This window comes from Alosa alosa, chromosome 16, assembly GCF_017589495.1.
Source record: "Alosa alosa isolate M-15738 ecotype Scorff River chromosome 16, AALO_Geno_1.1, whole genome shotgun sequence".
NCBI classification, from domain to species: Eukaryota; Metazoa; Chordata; class Actinopteri; order Clupeiformes; family Clupeidae; genus Alosa; species Alosa alosa.
In genome coordinates this window covers 2,810,432-2,838,325 of record NC_063204.1, presented here as the reverse complement: position 1 = coordinate 2,838,325, position 27,894 = coordinate 2,810,432, and the positions used below count along the sequence as shown (strand labels likewise).

The following is a 27,894-nucleotide window of genomic DNA, read 5'->3' as shown; positions in this document are numbered from 1 at the left end:
TCCATTAAGCTTCGAGGAAAAAACAATAACATCTGTAAGATTGTCTGATGCTTGGCGAAAACATCGGACACGCACAAAAAGAAAAGATTGCATTAAACTACTTCAAGCACACAGCAGTCATCATCCTGCTTTCATACTCATCAAATACAGCCCGCGACCTCGCCTTGAGTGGTCAAGCGCTGGCACACTCGATCTAACAGCACGAGTCCGCCGCGAGCGACCAGCTGTGTGCATGATTCATACGCCCCAGTGCTGAACGCACCAAGTGCTGCGCGCCGTGGCAAGCGCCACACACCCCTGGCGCTCCAACTCTTTGTTCCCTACAGGAGAGCCCCTGCAGGGTCCCATAATCTCCACCATTTGACCAGGCCCACATTTCACTGACCGCTGGTGAGAAAACTAAAAGATTTCTACAAATGGCAATAATGGCTCCCCGCTGTCAGGGCTAGCGCTGGAAGAGTGCGGTGGAGTGGCAAGGCTCCAGGAAGTGGCGGTCAATGTGTGGAACTGATGGAGGCCCCTCAACAGATAAGGAAGGGTCTGTTCTCCAGCCGCCGAGGCACTCTGGACGCCACATTCTTTGCCTCCCACTCCGTCCATTCCATGAGTGTGGCGGAACACCCGGGACTGGCCAGCCCTCCGTCCACTGGCCAGCCCTCTGTCCACTGTAACCTGGGACTGGCCAGGCCTCCGTCCACTATAACCTGGGACTGGCCAGCCCTCTGTCCACTGTAACCTGGGACTGGCCAGGCCTCCGTCCACTATAACCTGGGACGCAGAGCGTTTGCCTGCCATGTTGGGGAGGAGAACAGTTCCGTTCTAAAAGACCAGTCTTAGACTGTGGAGTTTCAGCCAAGCCAGGCCTCCTCCTTCATTTTCCAACAGACAGATCTTAAGCACAAATCCAGAGCAATGCCAAGAGAAACAGCTAACTTAGGTCACTGGACTGAACCGATGCCCTGGCAGATTGCGGAGACAGTGGCAAAAACAGGTGGCAAACAATAACAGACCAATCACAGAGCTCATTAGAGCAGCCTTAACAGCAATGACATCACCAAATAAACACTACTGTTAAACCAGCCTGCCTGAAGAGATAATGAAATCTTGGAAAAAGTCTTTGCTTCAGGGAATGACAAAGAATGTTGAGCAACTCCTGTGCTTCTGCTGTTCACCCACAGGCCAAGTACAGTAGTGACTAATATTCTGCAGGTGGTCCAGCAGCTTTGGCACAGAGTGCTGCAGTACTTTTAAAAGAAAATGTAAAAAAAAAATACGTACGTCACTGAAGCTCATCAACAAGCTCTGAAACAAACCCTTGCTTACATTTATCATTTAACAGTGCATGATGGACGAGTGTAGTTTTTTGTTGACAATAATTATAAACAAGGTCCTTGCCAAAAGATAATAGAGAACATCCGTGATGCACATAAGGGGAGTTAACCGTACCAAACGACCCGGCTCAACTCTTCTGGTACAAAACAGGAAGTTCAGGGGCCACAAACTTTTTAAAATATTTACCTGTATGAAGCAGCTATTAACGTTAGACCTCTATTTGTGGCACTTAAGACACATCGACATAAGTGGCGCTTTAACTGTTTGTTTATTTAAGATGCAACATATGTCTAATCAACCATGCCACAAGCAGACTTTGTCCACACTATGGAGGGAAACAATATTCATTGAGATCAAGCTTGCTGTGGATATCTAAGCTTACTGATGAAAACGTATGAGAAACTTCGCGTCTGTAGCTTTCCATATTGAAATTATCTGGCACCAATGACAAGACACATTAGAAAAACAGATCGATTGAAGGCTACTCACCGAATGGTTAACACCCCACATAAGAACGCTCAGCAAAGGGTCGCTGGCACGGAACAGCTTCACTTTCTGGGCCACGAAATGTTTCTTTTTAGTTTTTGTTTTGCTCGCAAAAGATGCAGCAATGCTGCCAGCTGTAGCAGCAATCGACATGTTTGCTATAATAACTGACTCACTATCACAGTGAAAACTCGTTACAAAGCAGGCTGTCGGGGTCCTGGTCGCCTCTCAGTTCACTGACATTTACGTTTAGCTAGCTGGCTAACATAGCTTGCAAACTTATGCTAGCTTGTGAGCCACCAGTAAACCTAGATATCTGTCTACTCTAAGCCTGAAACGGTAACTAGCATCCAACCTTGCGAGATCGAAAAAGCCGTACGATTTTGTAATATTCATAGAGTTCACTGTCCAACTTGGTGTGTTAATCGCTATCTCGCTGGTGCAACACTTCCCTCATCACCAGACAGTCTCCCCTTCCTTCCCCACGATTCACCAGCTGCGACCAACCAACCCCCTCCAGTAACTTAGCTAGCAGTTAACACAACGCTAGCAACATGGCAAACAGACTATGCTCTTCCTACCTGACTCACACAAAGATGACAACACAACACTTAACATTCGATTTCAATTCCCGTTAGATACGTCCAATTGCAGAACCTATGCTCCACGCAATACAACTCCCAGACTACAGATGGTCCAGCCCGGCTGAAGTCAGTCACTGCGGCGCTCCCCTAGTGACATGCTATCCATTGAATCCATTTGCCAAGCGGCCAGCACACCCAAGAATGAACTATCCCGAGGTTATGCGTGGACTATTACTTCTCTTTCAAATCCAGAACCTCCAAAATTGGCTATGAGCTGCGAAATATTGCGTATTAGTCAATCCTCCAAGAGAGAAAGAGAGATCAGTCGGGCAGAATAGCTGTGCGCTGGTGTTAGGTCAGCTCCAGCGTTTCCGGCTGGGCTCTCCGCGCTGACTGACAGCTCGATGTTGGAGGAGGCCGGGGCGGCGTTTGCTCGCAGTCAAATTCATTCTGCATCTGTTTCTCGTTATATCTAGAGCAGTGGGCCTACGCGCTCTCTAGGTTTGGTAAAAATGTGTCAATGAAAATGTATGGTGTTGACTTCAAAGTTTTTAACCCTTCAGCAGGGGAGTTTTGAACAATCTAACAAAAGATTCCGTTCTGCAACAATTCCATGTTGAATTCTATGAACCAGATAGAATGTCCATTTTACAGCATTTTCGTCACACCGGTGATCTCTCAGATAGATTCAGACTAGATCAGTTGATCAACAGGGTAAACAAATTATTTTTCCTAAATCTTTTTAAATAGAATTGTATCATTTTGAAGCAGTTATTGCCACAACATACATATTTCAAGTGAAGCCCACTAATTAAACTGTCTGACTCTATTTTGTTCCAGTTAGAATTTACGTAGCCTACATTACTGTTGTTGCACATGCAAAGGCTGCATGCAAAATAGTCTACCCACTAATGCCTCTACTACAGTTAGAGTTTGTAAGTTAGACAATGTAAATCTTTTCCAGGGCAGTGACATTCGAGTAGGTCTAGGCCTATTAGTCCACCAGAAATCTTTTTTTCCCTTCAATTTTCTCCACGCTTGATTGTCGATTCTCAAACCTGTTCAAGGTGGATTAAGTGTTTGAAATTATTAATTTGGTCGCACAATCTTCTTGTTGTATGATTACATAAAACCATGTATGTATATATATATATATATATATATATATAGATAGATATATAGATAGATAGATAGATAGATAGATAGATACTTTATAATATATATGTTATATAAAACATAACATTATTTAAATAATGCGCTAAACTACATGCTACATGGGATAAAAGAGGAAAGTGTATCGATGGTGTTTGATGTCCCAAAACTTTGGGGACCCCATTCACAACACGTTGTGAGAGAGCGCATCTCATCTCTGCAGCATACAGTTGAGAGCGGTACTCCCCAAGCTAATTCGTTTGTTTGACTCGCCTGGTTGTTTTGCTAGGCTTTGTTTTAAACGTTGATCAAGCATTATCGCCCATGATGATCTCATGCGGGATTCTAGTTTATTTTTGATTTTAAGGAAGAATGCGATTAGCCTATTTAACTTGAATATATTGGAGGTTTTCATTTTTATTTTAATATATTTTTTATGTAATAGGCTACTGGTCAATTGTAAGATAGCCTACCCAATATCTCAGCCGACCCCGCAGGGTCCCGACCCCAGAAACGATGCGCTGATAGACTTGCCTTGGTTAGTGTTCTCGACCTCAAGTGAACATGTGCAGATCACAAGGAAACCTGGAATCCGTATCCTAGCAACAGTGCCAAACTCTCAAGTCAACTAAACAGCTCCTGTTCATTCAGGCACAGTTAGCCAGCTAGTTTGATAACTAGCCAGCAAATACCAGTAACTTACATTTCAAGATGGGGAAAAAGGCGAAAAAGGAACCAGAGACACCTACTAAAGATGAGGTAAGAAAAATATCGTCGTTTCAAACGTTCATACATCGTAAGCTTTAAAAGGTTAAAATTGCCTTCAGCTTCCAGCTATTGTTAACATTTAACTCGATGTCTGATCGATACACTAACTAAGTTAGCGATAAAATGTTACCAACACAAAACCATCCAACGGCTCCCATGTATATCCCGGTATGAATAGCCTATATTAACGTTAACCTTTCTTGAAAAGTTTAGTCCATTGTAAGTTGACATGATGCGTGTTAAACGTAACTGTTAGGCTGTGTGATCATATTGATTCTCTTTCATTGTGGCCCTTAGTTCGACCCTCTATCCATTGAGAGTAGAAGGGCAGACACAGCTGTGCTCATGCTCAGTTCTCCAGAGGAGGGGGTCTTGGCAAAAGCTTGTGAAGCAATTCGCAAATTTGCAGAAAAGGGTATGTAGCACTTTTATAACTCTTCTTGTGTAAGTAAACTGTCATCTATCTATGTCACTTATTTTCACATATGACAACACCTTGTTTTGTTGAAAATGTGTTTTCTATTGTCCTTTACACAGTTGTTTGTTTGTTTGTTTTTCAGGTGATGAGAACAGGATCACTCTAATGGGCCTGGGAGCAGTGGAGCCTCTCTCACACCTCATATCTCATGATGACAAATCTGTCCGAAAGAATGCTTTCATGGCCCTGGGGATCATGGCTCACAATGGCAAGCCTTGCACCCTCTGACATCCTGTGCTTTTTAGGACAGAGGTTGCAGCATTCATATTGGTGTATCCACATTTCAACACTTCAACTGCATTTATTTATTTTTTGACAGGTGATGTCAAAAAAATGCTGAAAAAATTGGATGTCATACCTTCTATCATTGCAAGGCTCTCTCCTGAAGGTGTGGATCATCATTAGAAATGCATTTGTGTTGTTTGTAGTAATTAGGAGAGTATGTTGTATGATGTGTTGTCATGTTCTGCTTATTTTGTGAATATTGTCATTAGAGGATGTGGTGATCCATGAGTTTGCCACTCAGTGTCTCGCGTCTCTGGCTCTTGACTTCGCCTGCAAGGTTCAGATCTTCGACAGTGAAGCGTTAGGGCCCCTTATCCATCTCCTCTCAAGCAGCGACCCAGACGTAGTGAAGAATTCTGTCGAGTGCATTTACAACCTTGTTCAGGTGAGATCTGAGACTTAAGACCGGTAGGAATCCTGCTGCATATCGTTTACATTCCTGCGCTGTTGCATAATTCCCCCCTTAGCGTCAGGTTAACGTTTACATTCCTGCGCTGTTGCATAATTCCCCCCTTATTACAGCGTTATACTATCATCATGGCGCTGTACCAGTTATTAATGGGATTATGTTGCATGTTGTGTGTGATGTCTGTATGCTACTGAGACCTTGAATTTCCCCTTGGGGATCATTAAAGTATCTATCTATCTATCTATCAAGCTTATATCCCACATCTTTTATGCAGATCAGACATCTGGAGATGGAAGCAATACTATGTAGTTCCTCTACCGTACGACCCATGGCCATTTCTCAATCCCACCCCCACCCCTCTCTCTTTCACTCTCTTCCTGTCACTCTTCCGTGTCCTATCTAAATGATGGCAAAAAGCCCCAAAATATGCATTCATACATGTGACATCCACTTCAGTGTTCTAAAGGAGTGTGGGGGTACGTGAGGAAGAGCCTCAGTGGCTTCAATGGTGCAGCACGTGCATCCAAATATTTGAGTACTGGGTGCTGGACAGGAAAGCACAAGCATGTAGAAGAAGAACGTTGAGTCCGCACACCAGAATCTACTCCTTAGCGTTTTTTTTATTGGTAGGCTATATCACCACATGTGACGTTTCTGGCCCCAGCCCTTCATCAGACCTTCATCTTCTTTTTCAATTCCATAGAACACTGCCGAATGCAGCCACACTGTCCAGTTCTATATATGCAGTCTATGAGTGTTCTGAAGGGGGGTAAGTGCGTAAGAGAGTGTGGGGGGTAAGTGCGTAAGAGCCTGTGGCTTTGCTCCCGCAGGACCTGCCCAGTCGCGTGGCCGTGCGTGAGCTAAACGGGATCCCCCAGCTGCTGGGGCAGCTGCACTCCGAGTTCCCCGTCATCCAGGAGCTCACGCTGCGTACCCTGGGCCACATCACCACCGACAAGGAGACGCGCCTGGCCTTCAGGGAGGAGCAGGGCCTCGAGAAATTGCTGGAAGTCCTTACAAAGAAGGTAATAACCCAGGCAACAGTGACCACAGGAATGTCCTTATTTGGACATAAGTTACATATTCAGCGGTCTTCACAGCTGTTATTCATACAAAGAATACCATATTTTGAGGATAGATTTGAGGATTAACTTTTAGGATAAATTACCATCTCTGACTCTTCTTGGTCAACAAATGTAATAACTTTTAGATATGGTACCAAAGATGTTGTTCTTATGTAGTAGGGAAGTAGCACACTGAGCCGCAATGTTAGATTTGTGTGACCCATATGACTAGAAACAATATAATTCTATTGTTTGCCCCTTTTCTCCCAAAAAGGAATACAATGACCTGCACGTGGAGGCCTTACAGGTGGTCTCCAATTGCCTGGAGGATGTGGACACCTTGCAGTACGTCCGGGAGAGGGCGGGTCTGCAGACACTGCTGACGTTTGTGACGACACCCACCCTGCCTGAAGTGCAAAGCAATGCAGTGAAAGCCATCACCAAAGTGGCACAGAGCTGTATGTGCATTCTAGTGACTCAGTCTCCTTCCAGTGTTCTTACATGACAACCACAAAATCACCTTCACCTAATGCTATGGCCTATGTAGGTTTGTGTCGTTTTGCAAATAAGATGCAGTCGGTGAAATAAGACGGTGGGCTGTGAGTAACGGTTGTGACCATGATGAGTGAAAAGGGCCAATAGATGGAGAGACAGAAAGAGGGGCGTCCGGTGTTTCATCATTTATTCACTCGATATTTTGTCCTGTTGTGTCGTAGATGAAAACAGGAAAATCCTTCACGAACAAGATGTGGAGAAGTCGCTGATGGCTTTATTGGCCGTAGAGAACAACCGCGTGCGTTCCGCAACCTGCCAAGCGGTGGCAGTGATGAGCAAGCACTTGGCCAGCAAGGACACCTTCAGACATCTGGGTATGTGATGCGTGCCAGAGATACATTTCTGACGCAACCGGTGCATTTCCCTGAACATCAGAGTGATTACACTGAGCGAACCGTCTGCAATTTGCTCCTCCAGGCAGCATAAAGCCAATCGTCCAGCTCTTGAGCAGTGAGAGCACGGAGGTGCGGGAGTCTGCGGCTCATGCGCTGTCCAGTCTGACCAGTGGGAACCAGCTGAATGCTCAGTGAGTTTGCACAAACCTCGTTCTGTTCCCAGGCTGCTGATAGCATCTATGTAAATAAGGTCTCAGCACCGAGACCGCGGCATGATTCACAGTCCAAACATGTGTAGGTACACCTGATTGACAGACTGGTTTTTTTTTTGTTTTTTTTAAAGCAACCAGCTCTACTTCTTTAGGATGTTTACGTAGAGGAAACAGTATTCTCCCCCTCTCTCTTTTACACTGCTGCCCATATCATCCCACACACACATACACTGTCTATAAATTCCCCTCCTCTCTTCTCTCTCTCTCTCTCTCTCTCTCTCTCTCTGTTCAGGGCTGTGTTTGAGGCAGAGGGTGATGAGGCACTGGTGCAGCAGGTCCAAGACGGCGGTGCCAGGGAAGTGGCGTATGCTGCGTCTGTCCTTACCAACATGGCGGCCCAGGAGGCCCTCCGACGCAACATCCTGTCCCAGGGAGTCATGCAGACCCTGGTGGGGCCTCTGCAGTTCAAGGATACACACCTGCTGGTCAGCATTATCCAGGCAGTGGCCACACTGGCCTCTGACGCAGAGGGCAGAACTGAGGTTAGTAAATGCACAAGCAACCAGTGAATAAAAAAGAAATGCAAATGTCAAAAGGACTCCCTCATGTGCATGTTGCGCTCAGCGGCAGCTCCCTGCCTGGAATGTGCAGTCTGGTGGATAGATCATCCCACTGTTGTATTTTTCCATCCTTTTTTTGTCGTATTAGCTACTGGATGCCTAGATTTTCCACCGGATTAATGAAGTACCTATCTATCTATCTATCTATCTATCTATATATATATATATATATATATATATATATATATATATATATATATATATATATATATGCCTATCTATCTATCTGCCTATCTCTCTATCTATCTATCTATATATATTTGCCTATCTATCTATCTATCTATCTATCTATCTATCTATCTATCTATCTATCTATCTATATATATATATATATATATATATATAGATATATATATATATATATCTGTATGTAAAGTGAAGTTGAAATGATTTTGTACCAAAGCTGCACCCTAGTTAATACTGTAATAGCTTCCCTTTGCATACAGTTCAGGACTGCTGGGGGTCTGCCACACTTGGTCAAACTGCTTCATTCATACAACACAGAAGTACGCCGCAATGCATGCTGGGCCCTCAGTGTGTGTGCCAATGACGAGTCTGCTGCTTCTGAACTCAGCAAGTTAGGGTGAGTTATGGCATAAATTGGTTTAGCTTCTTGTAGTGCTCATAGTTGTAGAATCATTGATTAAATAATTGTATCCTCAGATAATGTTCAGTAATGCCTACATTTACTGTAAATTGAGGAATAGAGTTCCAGATCAGGCCACCAGGGGGCAACATATTCCATAACAGTTAGACAGGAGTATAATGTTTTCACTTGGTTTATATATAATTTCTGAGATACATAAATAAATACCATGATTGGATTCGCGATAGAGTGTAATAACAGTTAATATGACAAAAGGACCTAAGTAAATGCTTACAGCACCTGGGATCTCCAGGCAGACTCCCATCCAAGCACTAACTAGGCCCAACATCGCTTCGTCTCCGACATTGGGCATGCTCAGTGTGGAATGGCTGTACGTGGTAATACGGTGGTTGCCTTTATAAACTTAAATAATTTTGGAAGTAGTTTGAATATTTAGTGGTGTAAGTAATGCACAACAATGCGTATGTCTCTATGGCTCTGGTGTAATGTACCTCCTTACAATGTCTATGCTTTACGTAATATCATTGCAAGCGACGGTGTAAGGAATTGAAATGACCTCATAAACCTCACATACATAAGTCAGGATCTCTGTGGTGTTGTCACCAGTGGTGGAAATCCACTTTTTAAAATGTGAACAATGTGGTAAATAAATGTGACAAATAAATGGTCAAATTCACCAGCCACTCATTAGAAAATCATAATTTTGTGTTTGAAATATATCAGCCACTATCCGATTTGACCAGCTTTTGGCTGGTGCTCATTCCCATTCACCACTTTAAACGTAACCACTGTGACCGTTACCATTATACTTCTCACATCAAATCCAAACTCAAGACTGAGAAATAATGTGTCAGTCTACCAAACAATTTGAAGTCCATGTACAATCAGCTTTGGACAAGCTTTGTGATCTCGAAATAATGTTCCAAAATTAACCAGTAGATGGCGCCACACCCAAAGAACAGAAAACAGTAAGGAACACTGGGTGAGAATGGGGTGAATCTCCATGTTCACACTCACAGACTAACAGATTTAAATGTGTGTTCCCGCTAACTTCATGAGGGCTTAAGGCTACCCACTGTGAAACTGTGAAGTGCACGAGGGCTCGCTCGCACTCTTTCTGGGCCTTTTCCATAAGTTGGCATGTATGCAGTTTACCCAAGGGAATGAGTAACATTTCATAGCCTTGAAACACAGGATTACCCAAAGGGAGGCTGGATGCTTGAAAACAAACAAATGGCATAAAACGGAAACATAAACGTGTTTGCAACATGTTTTTGGTGTTGTCAATTTAATAATAGGTCACATTCCTGTTATTAGCATTTTGAACCCTTAAAGCCTTTCACACTCTATCACTGGGGGCAGTCGTGGCCTACTGGTTAGGGGCAGCCGTGGCCTACTGGTTCGGGCTTCGGGCTTGTAACCGAAGGGTTGCCGGTTGGATCCCTGACCAATAGAAAAAATGTGGGCGAGGGAAGTGGTTGAGCACTGTTCTCCCATGCCCATACCCACTGCTGAAGTGCCCTTGAGCAAGGCACCTAACCCCTCACTGCTCTCCCATGCCCACATCCACTGCTGGAGTGCCCTTGAGCAAGGCACCTAACCCCTCACTGCTCTCCCATGCCCACATCCACTGCTGGAGTGCCCTTTGAGCAAGGCACCTAACCCCTCACTGCTCTCCCATGCCCACATCCACTGCTGGAGTGCCCTTTGAGCAAGGCACCTAACCCCTCACTGCTCTCCCATGCCCACATCCACTGCTGGAGTGCCCTTGAGCAAGGCACCTAACCCCTCACTGCTCTCCCATGCCCACATCCACTGCTGGAGTGCCCTTGAGCAAGGCACCTAACCCCTCACTGCTCTCCCATGCCCACATCCACTGCTGGAGTGCCCTTGAGCAAGGCACCTAACCCCTCACTGCTCTCCCATGCCCACATCCACTGCTGGAGTGCCCTTGAGCAAGGCACCTAACCCCTCACTGCTCTCCCATGCCCACATCCACTGCTGAAGTGCTCTTGAGCAAGGCACCTAACCCCTCACTGCTCCCGGAGCACCCTCACTGCTCTGAGGTTAGTGTGTGCTTTGTGTTTACAGTTTTTCTCAGTCGCTTTGGTGCTTTTCTCACATCACTATTAACATTTGCACAGCAGTTAGTGCATTTCTCAAAACAATTAGTGCAAACTTCAAAACCTAGTGGATAACCTGCAAAAGCACGTCACTTGCTCAAAATGGATAGCCCATTCCTCAAAAGCAAGTATTTATGTCAATGAAACTGCCAGTGTCATCAAAATGGGAAGTCTTGACTCCATCGTTTATGAACAAAACAGTCAAATGGCTTTGTCATGTTTTCATTATGACAGTTTATGCTCTCAGTGTTTTCCCATGCAGAAAAAGGTCAGAACTCGGTGACCTGAAAATGCTCAAGACAGCACTATACAGTACTTGTACAGTCATTTGAAAAATACAGTAAAGTTACAAATTGCTGTAGTAAGGGGAGTAAGTGAGTACAAGACACTGAATATGTACGTTTCAGTTTTACTGTATATGCTCTTTGCAATTACAGCATTGTGACAAAATTTGATAACTAGTTCACCAATTTTGTATGTAATGTAATTTAATGACTCAAGCAATGAAATGAAGACTATTAGTTTTATTGGAAACGACTATTCAGCATCCATAAGTATAGTTAATTTTGACTGACATGACAAAGCAACTGATACATGTTCAAAAGCATTTGCAATTTGTTCAGAGGAAGGAGAAATTGCTACTATGATGTGCACAAATGACTAAATGTTGTGGAGGTTGAACTAATAGTTATTCTGATCTGAGAAAAGCACCAAAGCGACTGAGAAAAATGTCCCTCACGGGATCAAAAGAGTATATATATGTTTAAGCGCTTATGTGTTATGGTTTATACAATGTTGTTTTATTTTAATTGGGCTGTTAATTAATTTGACATTATTGTTTATTATTGATATTCTCCTTAATGTAGTCTTAGCATGTCATTGTTTTTATATTATTGATTGTATGGACATTATTGTTTTATTATTGCCTTTCCCCTTTTTTACATTGCTTTTTATTAGGCTATTGCTTGAATTGATATTATTGTGTACTACAACTATTCTCCTTACTATATTTGACCTACATTTTAATCTGTTCCCTGTTCATTTTTAAATATTATTATGTTGTTTTGTATTTATGTGTCGCTTTGGACAAAGGCGTCTGCTAAATCCATAACCATATATACTTGATGTGACGTGTTTGAGGGTTCAGGGCTTAGACCTTAAGGAGAACATCAACATTTAGCCATGGTCTCTCTTTCCTTAGTTCTCACTTTAACTTGGTTGGATTTCACAAGCCACTGTTGAAGGTTGAAATGGAAATAGACAGCCATTTAACTTAATTATACGTGTAGGCTTCAGCCCCTACTGTTCTGGCTCATTTAGAATTTACAGCTAATTGTCATGTAGGAAATTCATCACTGTGATTGATTATGACATCATGGGCCTGCTAGATCCAGGAAGTGATTAGCACTCCATTAAAAACTGTTCTTCAGTCCGTATATATACAAAAGAGTATATATACTCTTTTGATCCCGTGAGGGACATTTTTCTCAGATCAGAATAACTATTAGTTCAACCTCCACAACATTTAGTCCGTCTCCTCCCCCGGTTGGTTTCTTTAATGAGTGAGGAATCCTCCTGTAAGCGACTCCCTGGACATCATTTACAGATGTAAGCAGCAAAGGTCAAACTAAGGCATCATTCTCCCTCACGTCTCAGAGCTCTGGAGGTCCTGCAGGAGATCAACTCTTCCACCAACCGCAGGAACCGATTTAGTGACATCACCCTGCAGAGACTGCTGGACAACAACCTGTCGGCCAAGTACAGCCTCACCGGCCACCTCTCCGCCACGGACGTCATCGCAGACGGCTTCTATGACCCTGGGCAGGCAAGTCCATTGCATGACAACACTCAGGCGAGTGGTTATTTAGTATATATATTCAAGTAAGTATATATACTCTTTTGATCCCGTGAGGGAAATTTGGTCTCTGCATTTATCCCAATCCGTGAATTAGTGAAACACACTCAGCACACAGTGAACACACAGTGAGGTGAAGCACACACTAATCCCGGCGCAGTGAGCTGCCTGCAACAACAGCAGCGCTCGGGGAGCAGTGAGCTAACCAGTAGGCCACGGCTGTCCCCAGTGTAGTGTGTGTGTGTGTGTCCGAATGTTTGTGAGTCTTACATTTGTCTTCTTGATTGCATTTAACCACAGACCCGAGCAGGTCAGAAAGTTCCAGATCTGGTGGACCTATCTAACCAGGTCATCAGCCAGCGTCGACCAGTCATCGCAGTTAATGGAAAACCACAAGACCTGTAAGTGAAGGCCAAGGGCTGTTTTGCAACAACTAGTCCGATTTGTTTCAACTCAAGCTGGTTGTGTAGTAAAGGACACGTGTCTTCTGCAAATCTGTGCTGCCATTCTAGGCCAGGTTATGGTGGGTGTGTGTAAAGGAGGATTATCATATTCTGTCAGAATTGCCTTGAATTACTGTATGTTTGGCCCATTCAACCAATATAGACACAAAATCGCAATCATACAGCGCAATCATCTTTTTCTTGGGATTTTTCCCCTAAACTAGCTTATGTTTTGAAAGCAGGGATGATTTACTGCTGTGGTTTCTAATGGTTGCTGTAGTTTGTCTATTCTCTTTCTTGTCCTACGCATATTAGATAGCGCCCCAGCTCTGCGCCACCCCCCACTGTGGAACTCTAGTCGACTCCGTTCCAACACGTTTCCTGTTCTAAAGGAGTGGGCCCCTTTGTTTTCTACTGGCCAGCCACTTCCACATCATTAAGCCCTTTACACTGGCGCTATACCACCGGCATATTAAGAAGTCAGTTACGTAATGTTGGTATTGTAACCATATGGCGTTTACCACTGCTAATAAACCATGGCAGTGAAATCAGATCATCAGTTTGCCCTTAAGGACAAGTGTCTGCACTGATACTCCACGGCACAGAGGACGTTTAAATAGGTTTTATGACAAGCAGATTACACGGCTATTGAACTGCTAATAGCTGGTAGTAGCTGGCAAGTGGCGTCCTCTAGTTCCGCAGCCAAGTCAGCATAAAGGTTAATGGCACTTGAATGCCCTTGCGCGCAGCTCCCGTTTGCGGTTGCTGCAGCCTCGGTATGGCCATGTTTGTGTTCGTTGCCTGTGGAGTGGAGCTGTTTCTGATTATTTATTTATTATTTATTTATTTTTATATTTCGGTGATGTTTTGAGATTTGGGCTTTGTTTCACAGGAGCATCCATGGCCTGGCAGAGGCCAGGCAGCCAGACAGCGCCAGCGAGTCACGGGGCGCCTCAGCCCAGAGCAACAGGTCCAACAGCAGAGCCCCCAGGTGTGTTATCCAGAGCAGAGGATTAACTGACCTCTAACAGGGGCAGCCGTGGCCTACTGGTTAGCGCTTCAGACTTGTAACCGGAGGAATGCCGGTTCTGAACCCCGACCAGTAGGAAGCGGCTGAAGTGCCCTTGAGCAAGGCACCTAACCCCTCACTGCTCCCCGAGCGCCGCTGTTGTAGCAGGCAGCTCACTGCGTCGGTTCACCTCACTGTGTGTTCACTGTGTGCTGAGTGTGTTTCACAGATGGGATAAATGCAGAGACCAAATTTCCCTCACGGGATCAAAAGAGTATATATACTTACTTATACAGTGATTAGTTAGCTGGATATGGCATCTTCTGTTACCATAATTGAGTCTTTGTAGTATTCCTAAATTCACAGAATCAGAAAACAGAATGAAAAGGGGAAATGGAAATGTTTATATCCCAAATACAGACACACTGTTTCTTTCTTTCTTTCTTTCTTTCTTTCTTTCTTTCTTTCTCTTCCCTTTTTCTAGTAAAGCCAAACAAAGAGACGAGGATGTGAGCAAGCCTCAGCAGCGCCACGGAGATGAGCGCCAGGGGCTGTTGCCATGGGATTCCCAACTCTGTTCACTGATCACTGAGGCAACCAAGTCCATACTGCCACTCGAGGAGGAGAGGGACCAACTCAGAGCTCTGGCTGTGTGAGTTTACAACCAGCAGAACCAGCAGAGTTGTCAGGAGCTTATGGAAACAGCGTGGTGGATGTAAGAAAGAGGAAGTAGGGGGAAGCACAGAGTTTTACAGGGTGAAATGACTGGCCACTCTCTTTTCCAAATTAACACAAGATAATAATAACACACTCTCTTTTCCAAATTAACCCAAGATAATAATAACAATTCTTCTCAATAATAACCAAGTCCAAATAGTTTTCCACAACATGTAGGCTAGCAGCCTTCTGAGTTCTTGTGACGCCACAACATGTAGGCTAGCAGCCTTCTGAGTTCTGTTTTCCCTTATGACGCCACAACATGTAGGCTAGCAGCCTTCTGAGTTCTTGTGACGCCACAACATGTAGGCTAGCAGCCTTCTGAGTTCTTGTGACGCCACAACATGTAGGCTAGCAGCCTTCTGAGTTCTTGTGACGCCACAACATGTAGGCTAGCAGCCTTCTGAGTTCTGTTTTCCCTTATGACGCCACAACATGTAGGCTAGCAGCCTTCTGAGTTCTTGTGACGCCACAACATGTAGGCTAGCAGCCTTCTGAGTTCTTGTGACGCCACAACATGTAGGCTAGCAGCCTTCTGAGTTCTTGTGACGCCACAACATGTAGGCTAGCAGCCTTCTGAGTTCTGTTTTCCCTTGTGACGCCACCTCTGACTGGCATCAAGGTTGACAGTCGAGGTGAGATTATCGGAATCAGAATGCGCTGGACTGAGATTGATGGCAATCTAGGAGTGTGTTCTAACGAGCTAGACTGAGATTGATAGCAATCTAGGAGTGTGTTCTAACGGGTCAGGACTGAGATTGATAGCAATCTAGGAGTGTGTTCTAATGAGTCAGGACTGAGATTGATAGCAATCTAGGAGTGTGTTCTAACGAGCTAGACTGAGACTGATACAATCTAGCAGTGTGATCTAAATAGTCAGGACTGAGATTGATAGTAATCTAGGAATGTGTTCTAACGAGCTGGACTGAGATTGATATCAATCTAGGAGTGTGTTCTAACGAGCTGCACTGAGATTGATAGCAATCTAGTGTGTTCTGACAAGTCATCCCCAGCTGCAGCTGCCTTTGCCTTTCTGACGCTCTGCAGCCTGGTGAGCAACGCGATGGGCGGGGCGTTGAGTGCCGAGCAGCAGCACGACTTCCTGTGGGAGCTGCATCTGAGCGAGCTGAAGCACGAGGAGCAGTCCAACATCATCCCCATCGGCAAGATCAAGAAAGGCACCTACATCCACAGAGCCCTGCTTTACAAGGTACACTTTACAAGGTACACTTGAGCCCTGCTTTACAAGGTAACACACTTGAGGCCTGCTTTACAAGGTAACACACTTGAGGCCTGCTTTACAAGGTACACTTGAGCCCTGCTTTACAAGGTAACATCCACAGAGCCCTGCTTTACAAGGTACACTTGAGGCCTGCTTTACAAGGTAACACACTTGAGCCCTACTTTACAAGGTACACTTGAGGCCTGCTTTACAAGGTAACACACTTGAGGCCTGCTTTACAAGGTAACACACTTGAGCCCTACTTTACAAGGTACACTTGAGGCCTACTTTACAAGGTAACACACTTGAGGCCTGCTTTACAAGGTAACACACTTGAGCCCTACTTTACAAGGTACACTTGAGGCCTACTTTACAAGGTAACACACTTGAGGCCTGCTTTACAAGGTAACACACTTGAGGCCTGCTTTACAAGGTAACATCCACAGAGCCCTGCTTTACAAGGTAACACACTTGAGGCCTGCTTTACAAGGTAACACACTTGAGGCCTGCTTTACAGGTAACACACTTGAGGCCTGCTTTACAGGTAACACACCTGCTTTACAGGTAACACACTTGAGGCCTGCTTTACAGGTAACACACTTGAGGCCTGCTTTACAGGTAACACACCTGCTTTACAGGTAACATACCTGCTTTACAGGTAACACACTTGAGGCCCTCTCTCCACATCAGCCAGTGCCCTTAGTAACCTGACAGAACTGACCCTCAACATGACACAGTGGAATAAGCATACGCAGTGTTTCCTATACATTGACTTATTTGTGGCGGCCCGCCACAATATCAACATTGACCACCACACAATGATTTTCCAGGTTGTACTAAATTGTGCTTAATGTATGTCTGTGTATATTCCATGGCATGGGTATGTCTGTACGTATGTTCGTTGCCATGGGTACGTCTGTGTATGTTCGTTGCCATGGGTACGTATGTCCGTTGCCATGGGTATGTCTGTGTATGTTCGTTGCCATTAGTATGTCTGTACGTATGTTCGTTGCCATGGGTATGTCTGTGTATGTTCGTTGCCATGGGTACGTCTGTGTATGTTCATGGGTATGTCTGTGTATGTTCGCTACTAGTATGTCTGTACGTATGTTCGTTGCCATGGGTATGTCTGTGTATGTTCGTTGCCATGGGTACGTCTGTGTATGTTCGTTGCCATGTGTATGTCTGTACGTATGTTCGTTGCCATGGGTATGTCTGTATATGTTCGTTGCCATGGGTACGTGTGTATGTTCCAGGTCCTGGCGGACAGGATCGGTGTAGGCTGCAGCCTGGTGCGGGGCGATTATAACCGGGCGTGGAACGAGGTGCTGATCACCGAGGGCCCCCCAAAGACTCCCGGATGCTACTGCCAGCCGTGCGTGTATGTGGTGGATCTCATACACAGCCCTGGAGAGCTCATGAAGAGCAACTCACCAGCAGCTATTAAATATCAGCGTATTTGAAAGACTGCTCTTTTGCACATAACATCCAAAAGTCTGCAAGATTGCTACGAAGATGAAGTAACTACTTTGAAATGTAATAAAATAAAGTTTTTTTAATCAAAGCATAAACTGGTGTGGCTGAAGTTAATGATCGTGAAACTCCCTCTCTCTCTCTCTCTCTCTCTGGCTATAGTGTGTATGTGGTTGTGGGAACAGTAGACTACATCCGTTGCTGGATAACTATAGGTTCTGAGTGGAGACCTAAGAGGATGGGTCGGTTCTGTTGTGGATAACTACATCGCCCTGTAACCTAAATGCAAGCATTTAAACAAGGTATTTACACTGGTGCAAAGTGAGTTACTATTATCAAGAGTGCGCTATGACCCATATCACAAACCCAGATGCAGGTTTGACCAGTCTCTTTCACAGGGTTGCGAGGGAGGGAGGGGAACGCGCACTGTCCCCCAGGTCGAAGTACCTCCGAGCAATTAAACGTCGTTAAATGCAACAGCGCGACCGTGTCTTCAGCTAACTTTGTGGACTACACAGGACACCATGTCACGTCTTTTCCTTCGTTTTACGAGCATTGTCACTAAAGGAGCTACCTCCTCTACAAAAGTAGTATTAGCAAGACGGGGCGCTGCAGTTCGTCCTATTCACACATGTTCGGGTAGGTTTTGCTCTGCAATGGTCATATAACGTTTGCTCTTCTTTACAGCAAGATTATCTGCATTAAACTAACATTTAGTCGGCTACTTTCTAGCTTTGATTGTGGCAGCAGGTGCATGGATTTATCTGCGCCTGTCGAAGTGTGCAGCCTATCGTTGTAGAAAATTGCCTATTCCCAGCGGTTAATGAACATATTTGTCATGTGGTGGGAGGACAGTTGAACTTTTCCATATATTGGGGCTGAACATGATGGTTCAGCTTGCTTGCGTCTTTTGCCGGAGGCGGCTGACTGACAAATTTGGGCAGCATAAAGCCCTAATCGCGACAGATCTCATCCAGACTTCCCAGGACAAAACGCCCGTTCGGACATGGAGTCTTGTGAACATGTCTAGACCACCTCAAAGAATAGTTCATGCATTACGAATATTCTTTTCAGAAAGTGCATTATGATTAATGAGGGAAAATGTGAAATTGATATTATAGCGCCAGTGTCTTTAGGCGTAGCCTATATTGTGCAAAGCCAGCATTGGACCAGATGTATAAAAGACTAAAGAGTTTAATAATATGTGCACATATTATTACACAGCAACAATATCCACTTACACACACAAAAAACATTTAGTAGCTTATAGCCTAATTACAGTAATATTTCAGACATTTTAATGTTCTCACTAAAAAATCTAATTAAACACCAACAAGAAATGTTAAAAGCCATGACTGAAACAACTAAGGGGAAGTTCATAGGTCGCTGGAAAAATGTAGTCCTACAGACTCCCTTTTATTGTAGGCGATAAGTTGGAGCAACCTAACCGATATCATCTATCCATTGCTTTTCTTTCTTACAAAAGGAAATGCACTGACATCTCTAATGTTCATTTTTTCAGGAATAAGATTTCGAGACTTTAAACTTGTTCATCTGCCATATGTGAATGAATGATATGAGTTGTCCCAAGTGTGTAGTCTGGCCAGGCACCTGAGAATTCTCCTTAAAGCCATCAACCATGTAGCCTACTGTATGTGGTGAACTGAGTAACCTCAGACCACCACTACCATGTCACTTAGGAATGTGTGTTGAGTTTAATGTTACCTTTGCACTTGCCAAGGCTTGCTGTCTTTGACCCGTTATGAAGAGGCCACTGATTGGCAGAAGAAGCTGACCCCAGAGCAATATGTGGTCACCCGGGAGAAAGGCACAGAGGTGGTGAGTGGGTGCGCATCACGACACATAGCACAACACATAGCAAAGGCAGGTTAGGGCAATATCTCTGGTTTGAACATGATGGTGCAGAATCACAATGTGATTATGTAAGTTGTCAGTTGGAGCAAATAGCTTCGGGTAGACCATGCTTTAAGGTTCAGATAGGCATTGTTTTTTTCATGAGACAAAAAGCTGACATTACAGGTTACAATTTCAAACTTCAGACAAATGAGTAGAAATCCCTGTGTGTGTGTATCTGTGTGTGTGTGTGTGTGGTTCCACAGCCTTTCACTGGCATCTACGTCCACCATAGTGAAGCTGGGATGTATCACTGTGTTTGCTGCGATTCCCCCCTCTTCAGGTAAACCAGTCGAACCCCCTGTCACAACTCACCTGACTGACTGAGAAGGAACGCTTACCAACCAGAATGCTCATGTCAATGTTGACTTATTGACTTTTGCTGCTTTAATTGAGCGCTTTGGGTTGCACTCTGTGCATACAGAAATGCGGCAAATAAATAAAAGTGAATCTGAAATATACAGTATAATGTGTGTGTGTTTGCTAGTGAAGGGATTAACTAATTTCATACTCCATGTTTCATTGTTGCAGCTCAGAAACAAAATACGATTCGGGAACTGGCTGGCCATCTTTCTACCAGGCCCACGGGACATGGGAGCGAGATGAAAGTCATGCCAGCATCATACGTCGCCCTGACAACTCACTTGGCAACACTGGAACAGAGATCATCTGCAAACACGTAAGTGGCTGACTCTTCTCAAGGCTATTAGTCAATCTACCACACTCCTCTAATGTGTAGTCAAACTGGACAATCAAACAAGAGGAGTATTACATGTCAATCAAACAAGAGTGGCATTAACGTGTGAGTTATGCTAGAGTGTAGTCTGCCCTTACCCTTCGTAGATATACAGTACAGTAATAAACTGCTTTGTAAATGCCTGTGTGCAAACGTCTGACTGATAACGAGTTGTTCTGCTTGGTCAGTGTGATGCCCACCTCGGTCATGTGTTTGAGGACGGACCAGACCCAACCGGCGAAAGATTCTGTATCAACAGTGTGGCTCTAAACTTTAAACCCAGGGCAAAGTAACGCCTCCCCATGACCAGTACAAACAAAGCTCCAAAAAGATTCTTTTTTTTTTTTTGTCTTTTTTTTTAACCCTCAGTCGTATGTCGTTATGATTATGCGTGTGAAAAGAATTTGCTTTTGGGTGACTGCTTCTTTCAAGGAATCGGTTTCAAAATGCTGTTTGTTTCAAGTCAATAAATGCCATGTTTTATCACTTCCTGTGTACTGACCTCTCTCTGTCTCTAGTTACTTTAAAATGGTTTTCATGTTTGGAATTTTCTTTAGAAAAAAAAATGAAAGAGTAATTGTTCTACACAAGAGTAACAGTTCTATTCTTTGTTCTTATGCATGTTGGGGCCCAGAGTGCCCCAGTAAGAAGAATGATCTTGTCTCACTAAAACAGGGTTAATAATAAACTTAGACTATGGGTCAGCTGTCCAATCTGTGTCAACACGGGAAAACCCTGCTGACATGTCGATGACAGTGAAAAAACAGACGTGTGTTTTCTAAAGCAGGCCAGTGGAAGCAGGCATATGGACATGCACACTGTGAGATCAACATAAAGTCCAGCAAGGTTATTTCTTCAGAATAATTAATGAATTAATTATCTAAGAAAAAGAATCAGGTGACATCAGATTGTAAGTATTGTTCTAGAGTGAAGTAGGCAGGATGCAGCACGTATGGATTTGTATAGCCATGCTTACAGTACTTGGAGAACCGAACACACTTGGGGCCTCCAGAACCCAAGGCAGGAGAACTGAGCGCAACCAGACGGAGAACACCATTGACAAGATCACCGTAGCACCCAACCTCGACCTGGACCAGGTACAGTTATGCTTTGGCATCAACCATCTGTGTGCTGTTGCACATTCCCTCTGCTGTGTTTGAAGCTGCTCTGTAGCGCTCAGATCATCTCTGTTCCCCAGGTGGCGGGGAAATGGTACTTGATTAGCGCTGCCTCCAAATGCCCCTTCCTCCTAGAGAACGGTTTTAAGGTGGAGAGCACCACCATATCCCTGACACCACCCACCACCTTCGATGCTCCCATGTTGGTGAGCACCTTCAGGAAACTGTGAGTATATGAGTTCACCACCAGGGGGGGCCTTGTTGGGTAAAACTGTGAAGTGTGATTTCTCTAAAAACAGTATTAAAACACAACATGTAAAAGTGAAACGTTAATGAACATTACACTGATTTAGTATGGCGCAATGCTGTCACATGTTGATTTGAAACTGGGAATTGTTGCACTCATACATGATCCCCTTGGGGATCAATAAAATATCTATCTATCTATCTACAAGGTGGGTTCTCCTTACTCTCCAGTGGTAGGACTTTAATCTACCTTAAAAGCAGCCGGAATACAAGTATCTTCCCAATGTAAATGTATTGATTTTGAAATGAAGATGTAATTGTCATACAAAGCAAGGCAGGAGTTTACCTTTACCTTCCTTGAATAATTCCCTGCCAGTTGAGGGAGGTTTGTGCATGCAGAACACAAGCGCACATGTCGGTTTTATGTTTTAAATCAATGTGGAGAAGATAAATGAAACCAAGTATTTTAGACAGAGGCCAGTAGGCATGGTTTTTGTGTCCTAAATGCAATGACACAGCCTCTGCACATTTGAAATGAAAACAAGTTGCCGACCAGCCCATCTGTTGTTTATCCTGTGCGAAATAAACATGCAGTTTCATAGACCTAAAAGGTCTCTGAAAAACATGCAGTCCCATCCTGATGGTTAAAGAGTGGAGTGCAGAGTTCCTGCTTGGGCTTGAGGAGATGTGTTTACCGACGTGACACACATAGTTTGTGGTCTTGCGCGGCAGCAACAACCGAAATTCAGCTTACTTAACTTGACATAAACATGTCAACAAGGGCTTGTGGATAGTTGGTTGTATTTACCACAGAAGTGGCACTTGTTATTCAACACTTAATGTGTGTGTGATTGATGTAGCCTTAAATAGCTCCTAATTTTCTAATGTTCACAAAACAAACTGTACTTCAACATGGATGTCAGCAGTAGTCTATTTGTTATTTTTTAATCATCTATTTCAACAAATGCTGGCAAGAAGGGAAAGGAATATGTCCTCATCCATTTTTTATTTTCATTTTTAGTAACCAGCAGTGTTGGGAGATCAGGCAAGAGTACCAAACCACTAAATCCAAAGGAAGACTTTTGCTCTCAAGTTAGTATTGCCCACAAATACAATCACACCCCATGCCCTCTCAAGTTAGTATTGCCCACAAATACAATCACACCCCATGCCGTCTCAAGTTAGTATTGCCCACAAATACAATCACACCCCATGCCCTCTTAAGTTAGTATTGCCCACAAATACAATCACACCCCATGCCCTCTTAAGTTAGTATTGCCCACAAATACAATCACACCCCATGCCCTCTTAAGTTAGTATTGCCCACAAATACAATCACACCCCATGCCCTCTTAAGTTAGTATTGCCCACAAATACAATCACACCCCATGCCCTCTTAAGTTAGTATTGCCCACAAATACAATCACACCCCATGCCCTCTTAAGTTAGTATTGCCCACAAATACAATCACACCCCATGCCCTCTTAAGTTAGTATTGCCCACAAATACAATCACACCCCATGCCCTCTCAAGTTAGTATTGCCCACAAATACAATCACACCCTATACCCTATCAAGTTAGTAAACAACCTGTTGGCCACTTAAGAAATGTTAGTCCATTCAAAGCGTCTGCAAACAATTCAGTCAAATAATTTTTAAATAAAAGTATAATGCCTTTACTTGTTATGTTTCATAGACAAGAATCCTAAGAAAAACATTGATATTGTGATTGCTGAAACAGACCACAGCTCCTATGCCATATTGTACTATCAAAGGCAAGGAAAGATCTCCATGAAATTATATGGTAGGTACCTGGTACCTTTAAAACCACTTCTCACACACTACACATGGGAGTCATTGTAGTGACGCTACTGCATGGTGAAACTGGGGGAACTGATGGAAATCTTAAGTTTGTATTTATCACCCAGGTCGGTCCCCAAAAGTGCCCGACTCTACTGCAGATAAATTTGAAGAGCTTGCAGCCAAACAGAGCCTTGGGTTGGACTATGTCTTCCAGTTCCCAGGCTACAGTAAGTCTCGCAGCTGCCTGCAATTAATGTGTGGACTAATTTAACATATTTCTCATATGTCTAAAATATGATACATATTTGATCAATAATAAAGAAAATGGCCACCCCTAATAACCATATCATCATGCCTACCCCAATAACCATATCATCATGCCCCCCCCCTCCCCTAATAACCATATCATCATGCCTACCCCTAATAACCATATCATCATGCCCCCCCCCCATATCATCATGATTATTCAAACTGTAAAGGAGCACAGAGGGCTCAATCTCCCAATTTTCAACTCAAAGTTTCACCCTGATGCATTATGTTTCATATATTCACAATAATAACTTGTGCTTTCAGGCTTCTGTGAGACCGCTGATGAGGACTATGTGCTTGGTGAGTGCAGGAGATCTGATGCTCATGTACTGCGCCACTTGCAGGTCGTGAACTCATCAGATGATCATTATATTATCTTTTAGAAAAACCTTATTGCCCATAAATATAACGCAGACGTTCCAAATTACGGACACAAACAAAAAATATGATCTATTCACTTTCATCGCTTAAAGTTGGTTTAAAAAAAAAAAAAAACTCAGACCAACATGTGCAAATATGGGAAGCCCCTCAGTCAATAACCTGCGGCAGCTCTTACAATGACTTCAATCAAACATGATCTTTCCCCTTAGGGATCAATAAAGTATCTATCTATCTAGATATCTATCTCTATCTATAGTCTTCTTCTCCTGCAGAACCAAATATAGGTCTGGAATGTTACATGGGCAGAATGTGTTGTTGGGATGTTTTTACATTACATTTAGCAGACACTTCTTGACCAAAGTGACTTACATATGTCATATTACAAGGGATCACATTGTCCCCAGAGCAACTTGGGGTTAAGTGCCTTGCTCAAGGGAACAACGGTGGAAGCCGGGAATTGAACCAACAACTTTCAGGCTACTGCACGCTAGCCCAGCTCCTTAACCACTACACTACCACAGCCCCTTTTGGGTCATTTCCTTGTTACAAGATTCAAGATTCAAGTTTATTGCCATGTACTCATAAAATAATTATAACTCATAAAAGAATGATAAGTAATGAAATTCTTGTGCTCAAGAGCCAGCTCAACTTTAAAGAATAAATTAAAAGTAGTAATTGAAAAGGTATATTGTGTGTGTATGGGAGGGTAGGTGTGTAGAGGAGGGGGGCGTACCTGTGTGTGTGTGGGGAGGGGGTTACATGACCCATTGTAAGCACAGTTTCAAACTATTAGGCCACTGTATATACTATATATATAGTGGTCCATTCATGAATTTCTCAGGAGTTATGGGGGTCATCCAGTCCCAAAAAAGGATAAGTGAGGGTTCGCCCTGCCTCCAGATGGACATCCCTCTAAATATCCCCAAGACACTTAATAAACCAGATAAAAGCCGGTCCAATCATAGCATCTTGCAGACTTTTCACTGCACACTTTAACAATGTAAAGAACATTAAATAGCTGCACCAGTGATGGGAGGCTTGCTATAGGAAGATTATCTGTTCTTAAGCTCTAAGAAATATCCATGCTGCCCATTTCCACTTTGGGGCACCTGGACAAACCCTCTCCACAAGACATAAGACAGGTGAGTCCAAATTTGAACAAAAACAGAATTCGCTCAGTGAAGTATAATAATGAGAATATGGGCCTGCCTTTTCTCTTCTGGGCATGGATGACCCCAGCCCAATTAAGGGAACTGTGAACTGTGGCCTATAAAGATATGCATGAATGGAACATCAGCAGTCCTTTGAAGCTGGACCGACAATGGGTCATACAACAAGAAAACAACCAGAGCACTCTGACAACACTCACTGTAAAAAGAAGGTGAGGTGTTGGAGGTGTGAGACCTGTAGACTGATGGAGGTGTGAAACTATAGTAGACTGTAGTGAAAGGTTGAGGAAAAGTTGAGGAAAGGTTTAGGAAAAGTTGGGGTGGCTGTCTCACGAGCCTCCTTTTGAACACTAACCAAGGAATGGCTGGTAAAAACCCTAGACTGGTAAAAACAAGACTCACATACTGAAATCTGGCCAAGTAAGTTAGTTCAGATCACAATGTGGTTCTGGGAATGCCTGTGATAAAATGCCCAAAGTAAGATAGGCCTATACGAGAGACTGAGAGGCCCAAAGTAAGATAGGCCTATACGAGAGACTGAGAGGCCCAAAGTAAGATAGGCCTATACGAGAGACTGAGAGGCAGCTGGTGAATGCTGGAGATGCAACAGGCTTTAAACTGAAAGGGGTTCACATGTTTGCGTGCAAGTTTTTGTTTAAGCAACCACTTTAAATTATGAAAATATAAATAGCCGATGATGTTTTTGTTTGTGTCCATTATTTTGAATATCTGCATTGCAAAATGAGCTATGTGTTGAATGAGTAACGTTTCAAATTGCTGCATTACAAATTGTTGTTTATTTGTGTTTATTTTTATTTATTCTTTTTTGCCTACAACAATAATTATCGTATCTGAAGGGGTTCACGGTCACGAGCTTTGGGCACAATCTGATTAATTTTGTTAATAAATTAAAGAAGGTGTTTTCTGGAGTATTTTTTTTATTGCAAAAAATGAAAATTACTTCATAAAACAAGAGGGCAATATGAATATGGATGTAACAGATCTAACAACTGTGAATTGCCGTTTTTATAAAAGTAGATTTATTTATTCATCGTTTTGCAACCTGAATTTCAGATGAATTCAACTTTGCTCATTTATGCTGGTCAATGAGATATTTTATTTTAACAAAGGAAAACCACAAGTTGGCACCGTTGTGTGCAATAGCCTACACACTGCATTCGTTTCCATCGCTTTGCGCCTTGCCACATGACCTGATGAAACAGTGTTACTGTAACAAGCTGAGCTGTTTACATTTAGGCTATGGATGTATCGATTTTGATTACGTTTACGCACGCAAGCATGTTGTCACAGGTATAGCCACTAGTCTAGTGGCAAAATACAGCGCGGGGTTTCTAGTTGCTTCTTTAGCTCAGCGAATCACAGGAAGGAGATTGGTGCAGCACCACATTTTGGAGAAAGCCAAGAGGCCAATCCAGCCGCATACTTCTTCCCGAAAACATCACGTTGTTTTCACAGGCACATGTTGTCATTGTTGCATAACTTTTACTTAAGAAGCCTGGACCAATATGACATAATAGCCTAATTGGCAAAAGGTTAGATCCTGGAATAATTTCACGCTTATTTATATACAGTTACTCATGTAATGGAAACCGTGTTCTCTGTCGCTCTCTTTCAGTCATGTAATGGATCATTGTCCGTCTCTGTCCTGAACGACATTCCTGGAGTAGCCGGTTTGGGAGCAACAGTGAAATCACATTTGTTCACAACCACGGATCTTCGTAGTCCCAATGCAATTTTAGTTGAGTTGTTTGCAAAATTGTTTCTGTGACTGTCTTTATATTTAAGAAGAAATTCAAAGATATTAACAAAGCCCATTTTTCATCCCAGTAAATTTTGAACCAATAATTGAGATATTAACACTAAAAGTTGGGCTGTATATGAATGATATGATAAAGGCTGCATATGAAACCAGGTGGAGATTAGGCTAAGTGGCCCCATTTCACCTCTCCTGGGAGGAAAAAACGTCTCCGGCCATTTTCACTCTGTGATATAACTCTCCTTCAACAAGACTCGGCCTGTACCTTCAAAAAAAAAAAAAAAAAGGTTACACAACTAATGAAAAACACATTTGTTATTTAACTATTGTAGTGTTCATATTCTGTAAGTCACTTTGGACAACGTGTCTGTTAAATACTATAACCATAACCATAACATCTGTATTAAATACATTAAAAATGTAGAAATAAACACCCCTAAATGTTAAGAGTTCTCATCCAGCCTGTATTCATTTTCTGAGCACTGCAATGATTTTGTTCGATGTTAGAGAAGCACATGCTTCTAAAACGTGCATGTTATTTGACAAAGGAAACTAAAAGCCCTTATGCAAACCTGTTGCTTATTCATCAAATTGCTCTATCAGCCCCCAGAAAGCACTAGGTTCTGTTCCCTGCAGGCATGCAGTGGGTGGGGGTGGGAGTGGGGGTAATTCATACCCTATTGATACCCTGTAGCCACAAGCGAGTCCAGAGC

The 27,894-nt window shown here is 43.4% G+C and overlaps 4 protein-coding genes across 9 annotated transcripts in view; 3 read left to right on the top strand and 1 right to left on the bottom strand.

Moving 5' to 3' along the window:
- pip4k2aa (phosphatidylinositol-5-phosphate 4-kinase, type II, alpha a) overlaps window positions 1–4,113 on the bottom strand; it is a 29,332-nt gene extending 25,219 nt beyond the window's left edge. For 2 of the 3 annotated variants that reach the window (XM_048265992.1, XM_048265995.1), the window contains exon 1: window positions 1,822–2,823. In XM_048265992.1, coding sequence (XP_048121949.1) covers window positions 1,822–1,971 — 150 coding nt within the window. In that variant the 5' untranslated portion in view covers window positions 1,972–2,823. Of the gene's footprint in view, window positions 1–1,821; window positions 2,824–4,027 lie in introns of those variants that run through there. The other variant, XM_048265994.1, reaches the window with a different exon arrangement.
- Window positions 4,114–4,172: 59 nt separating this feature from the next.
- Window positions 4,173–17,823, top strand: armc3 (armadillo repeat containing 3). The gene is made up of 17 exons (XM_048265990.1): window positions 4,173–4,313; window positions 4,620–4,737; window positions 4,883–5,008; window positions 5,120–5,188; window positions 5,295–5,470; window positions 6,325–6,519; window positions 6,833–7,016; window positions 7,275–7,427; window positions 7,531–7,639; window positions 7,953–8,202; window positions 8,727–8,863; window positions 12,667–12,835; window positions 13,166–13,266; window positions 14,201–14,299; window positions 14,802–14,969; window positions 16,082–16,244; window positions 17,513–17,823. Exons 1-17 carry the CDS (start codon window positions 4,266–4,268, stop codon window positions 17,717–17,719), a joined length of 2,472 nt encoding a protein of 823 aa, XP_048121947.1. The 5' UTR covers window positions 4,173–4,265; the 3' UTR covers window positions 17,720–17,823.
- A 91-nt stretch (window positions 17,824–17,914) lies between these two features.
- On the top strand, window positions 17,915–20,865 carry msrb2 (methionine sulfoxide reductase B2). 3 transcript variants are annotated; one of them, XM_048265996.1, is made up of 6 exons: window positions 17,915–18,031; window positions 18,128–18,368; window positions 19,471–19,568; window positions 19,850–19,926; window positions 20,175–20,322; window positions 20,568–20,865. In XM_048265996.1, exons 2-6 carry the CDS (start codon window positions 18,254–18,256, stop codon window positions 20,670–20,672), a joined length of 543 nt encoding a protein of 180 aa, XP_048121953.1. In that variant the 5' UTR covers window positions 17,915–18,031; window positions 18,128–18,253; the 3' UTR covers window positions 20,673–20,865. The 3 variants fall into 3 exon arrangements, with proteins under 3 accessions (XP_048121953.1, XP_048121955.1, XP_048121954.1); XM_048265998.1 differs by lacking the exon at window positions 18,128–18,368 and having other exon boundaries at window positions 17,919–18,031; XM_048265997.1 differs by lacking the exon at window positions 17,915–18,031 and having other exon boundaries at window positions 18,121–18,368.
- A 265-nt stretch (window positions 20,866–21,130) lies between these two features.
- c8g (complement component 8, gamma polypeptide) lies at window positions 21,131–27,628 on the top strand. Of its 2 annotated transcripts, none has more exons than XM_048265654.1 (7): window positions 21,131–21,476; window positions 21,578–21,723; window positions 22,765–22,835; window positions 23,484–23,546; window positions 23,671–23,772; window positions 24,119–24,154; window positions 27,041–27,628. In XM_048265654.1, exons 1-7 carry the CDS (start codon window positions 21,321–21,323, stop codon window positions 27,046–27,048), a joined length of 582 nt encoding a protein of 193 aa, XP_048121611.1. In that variant the 5' UTR covers window positions 21,131–21,320; the 3' UTR covers window positions 27,049–27,628. The 2 variants fall into 2 exon arrangements, with proteins under 2 accessions (XP_048121611.1, XP_048121610.1); XM_048265653.1 differs by having other exon boundaries at window positions 21,134–21,476; window positions 23,439–23,546.
- Window positions 27,629–27,894: the final 266 nt, after the last annotated feature.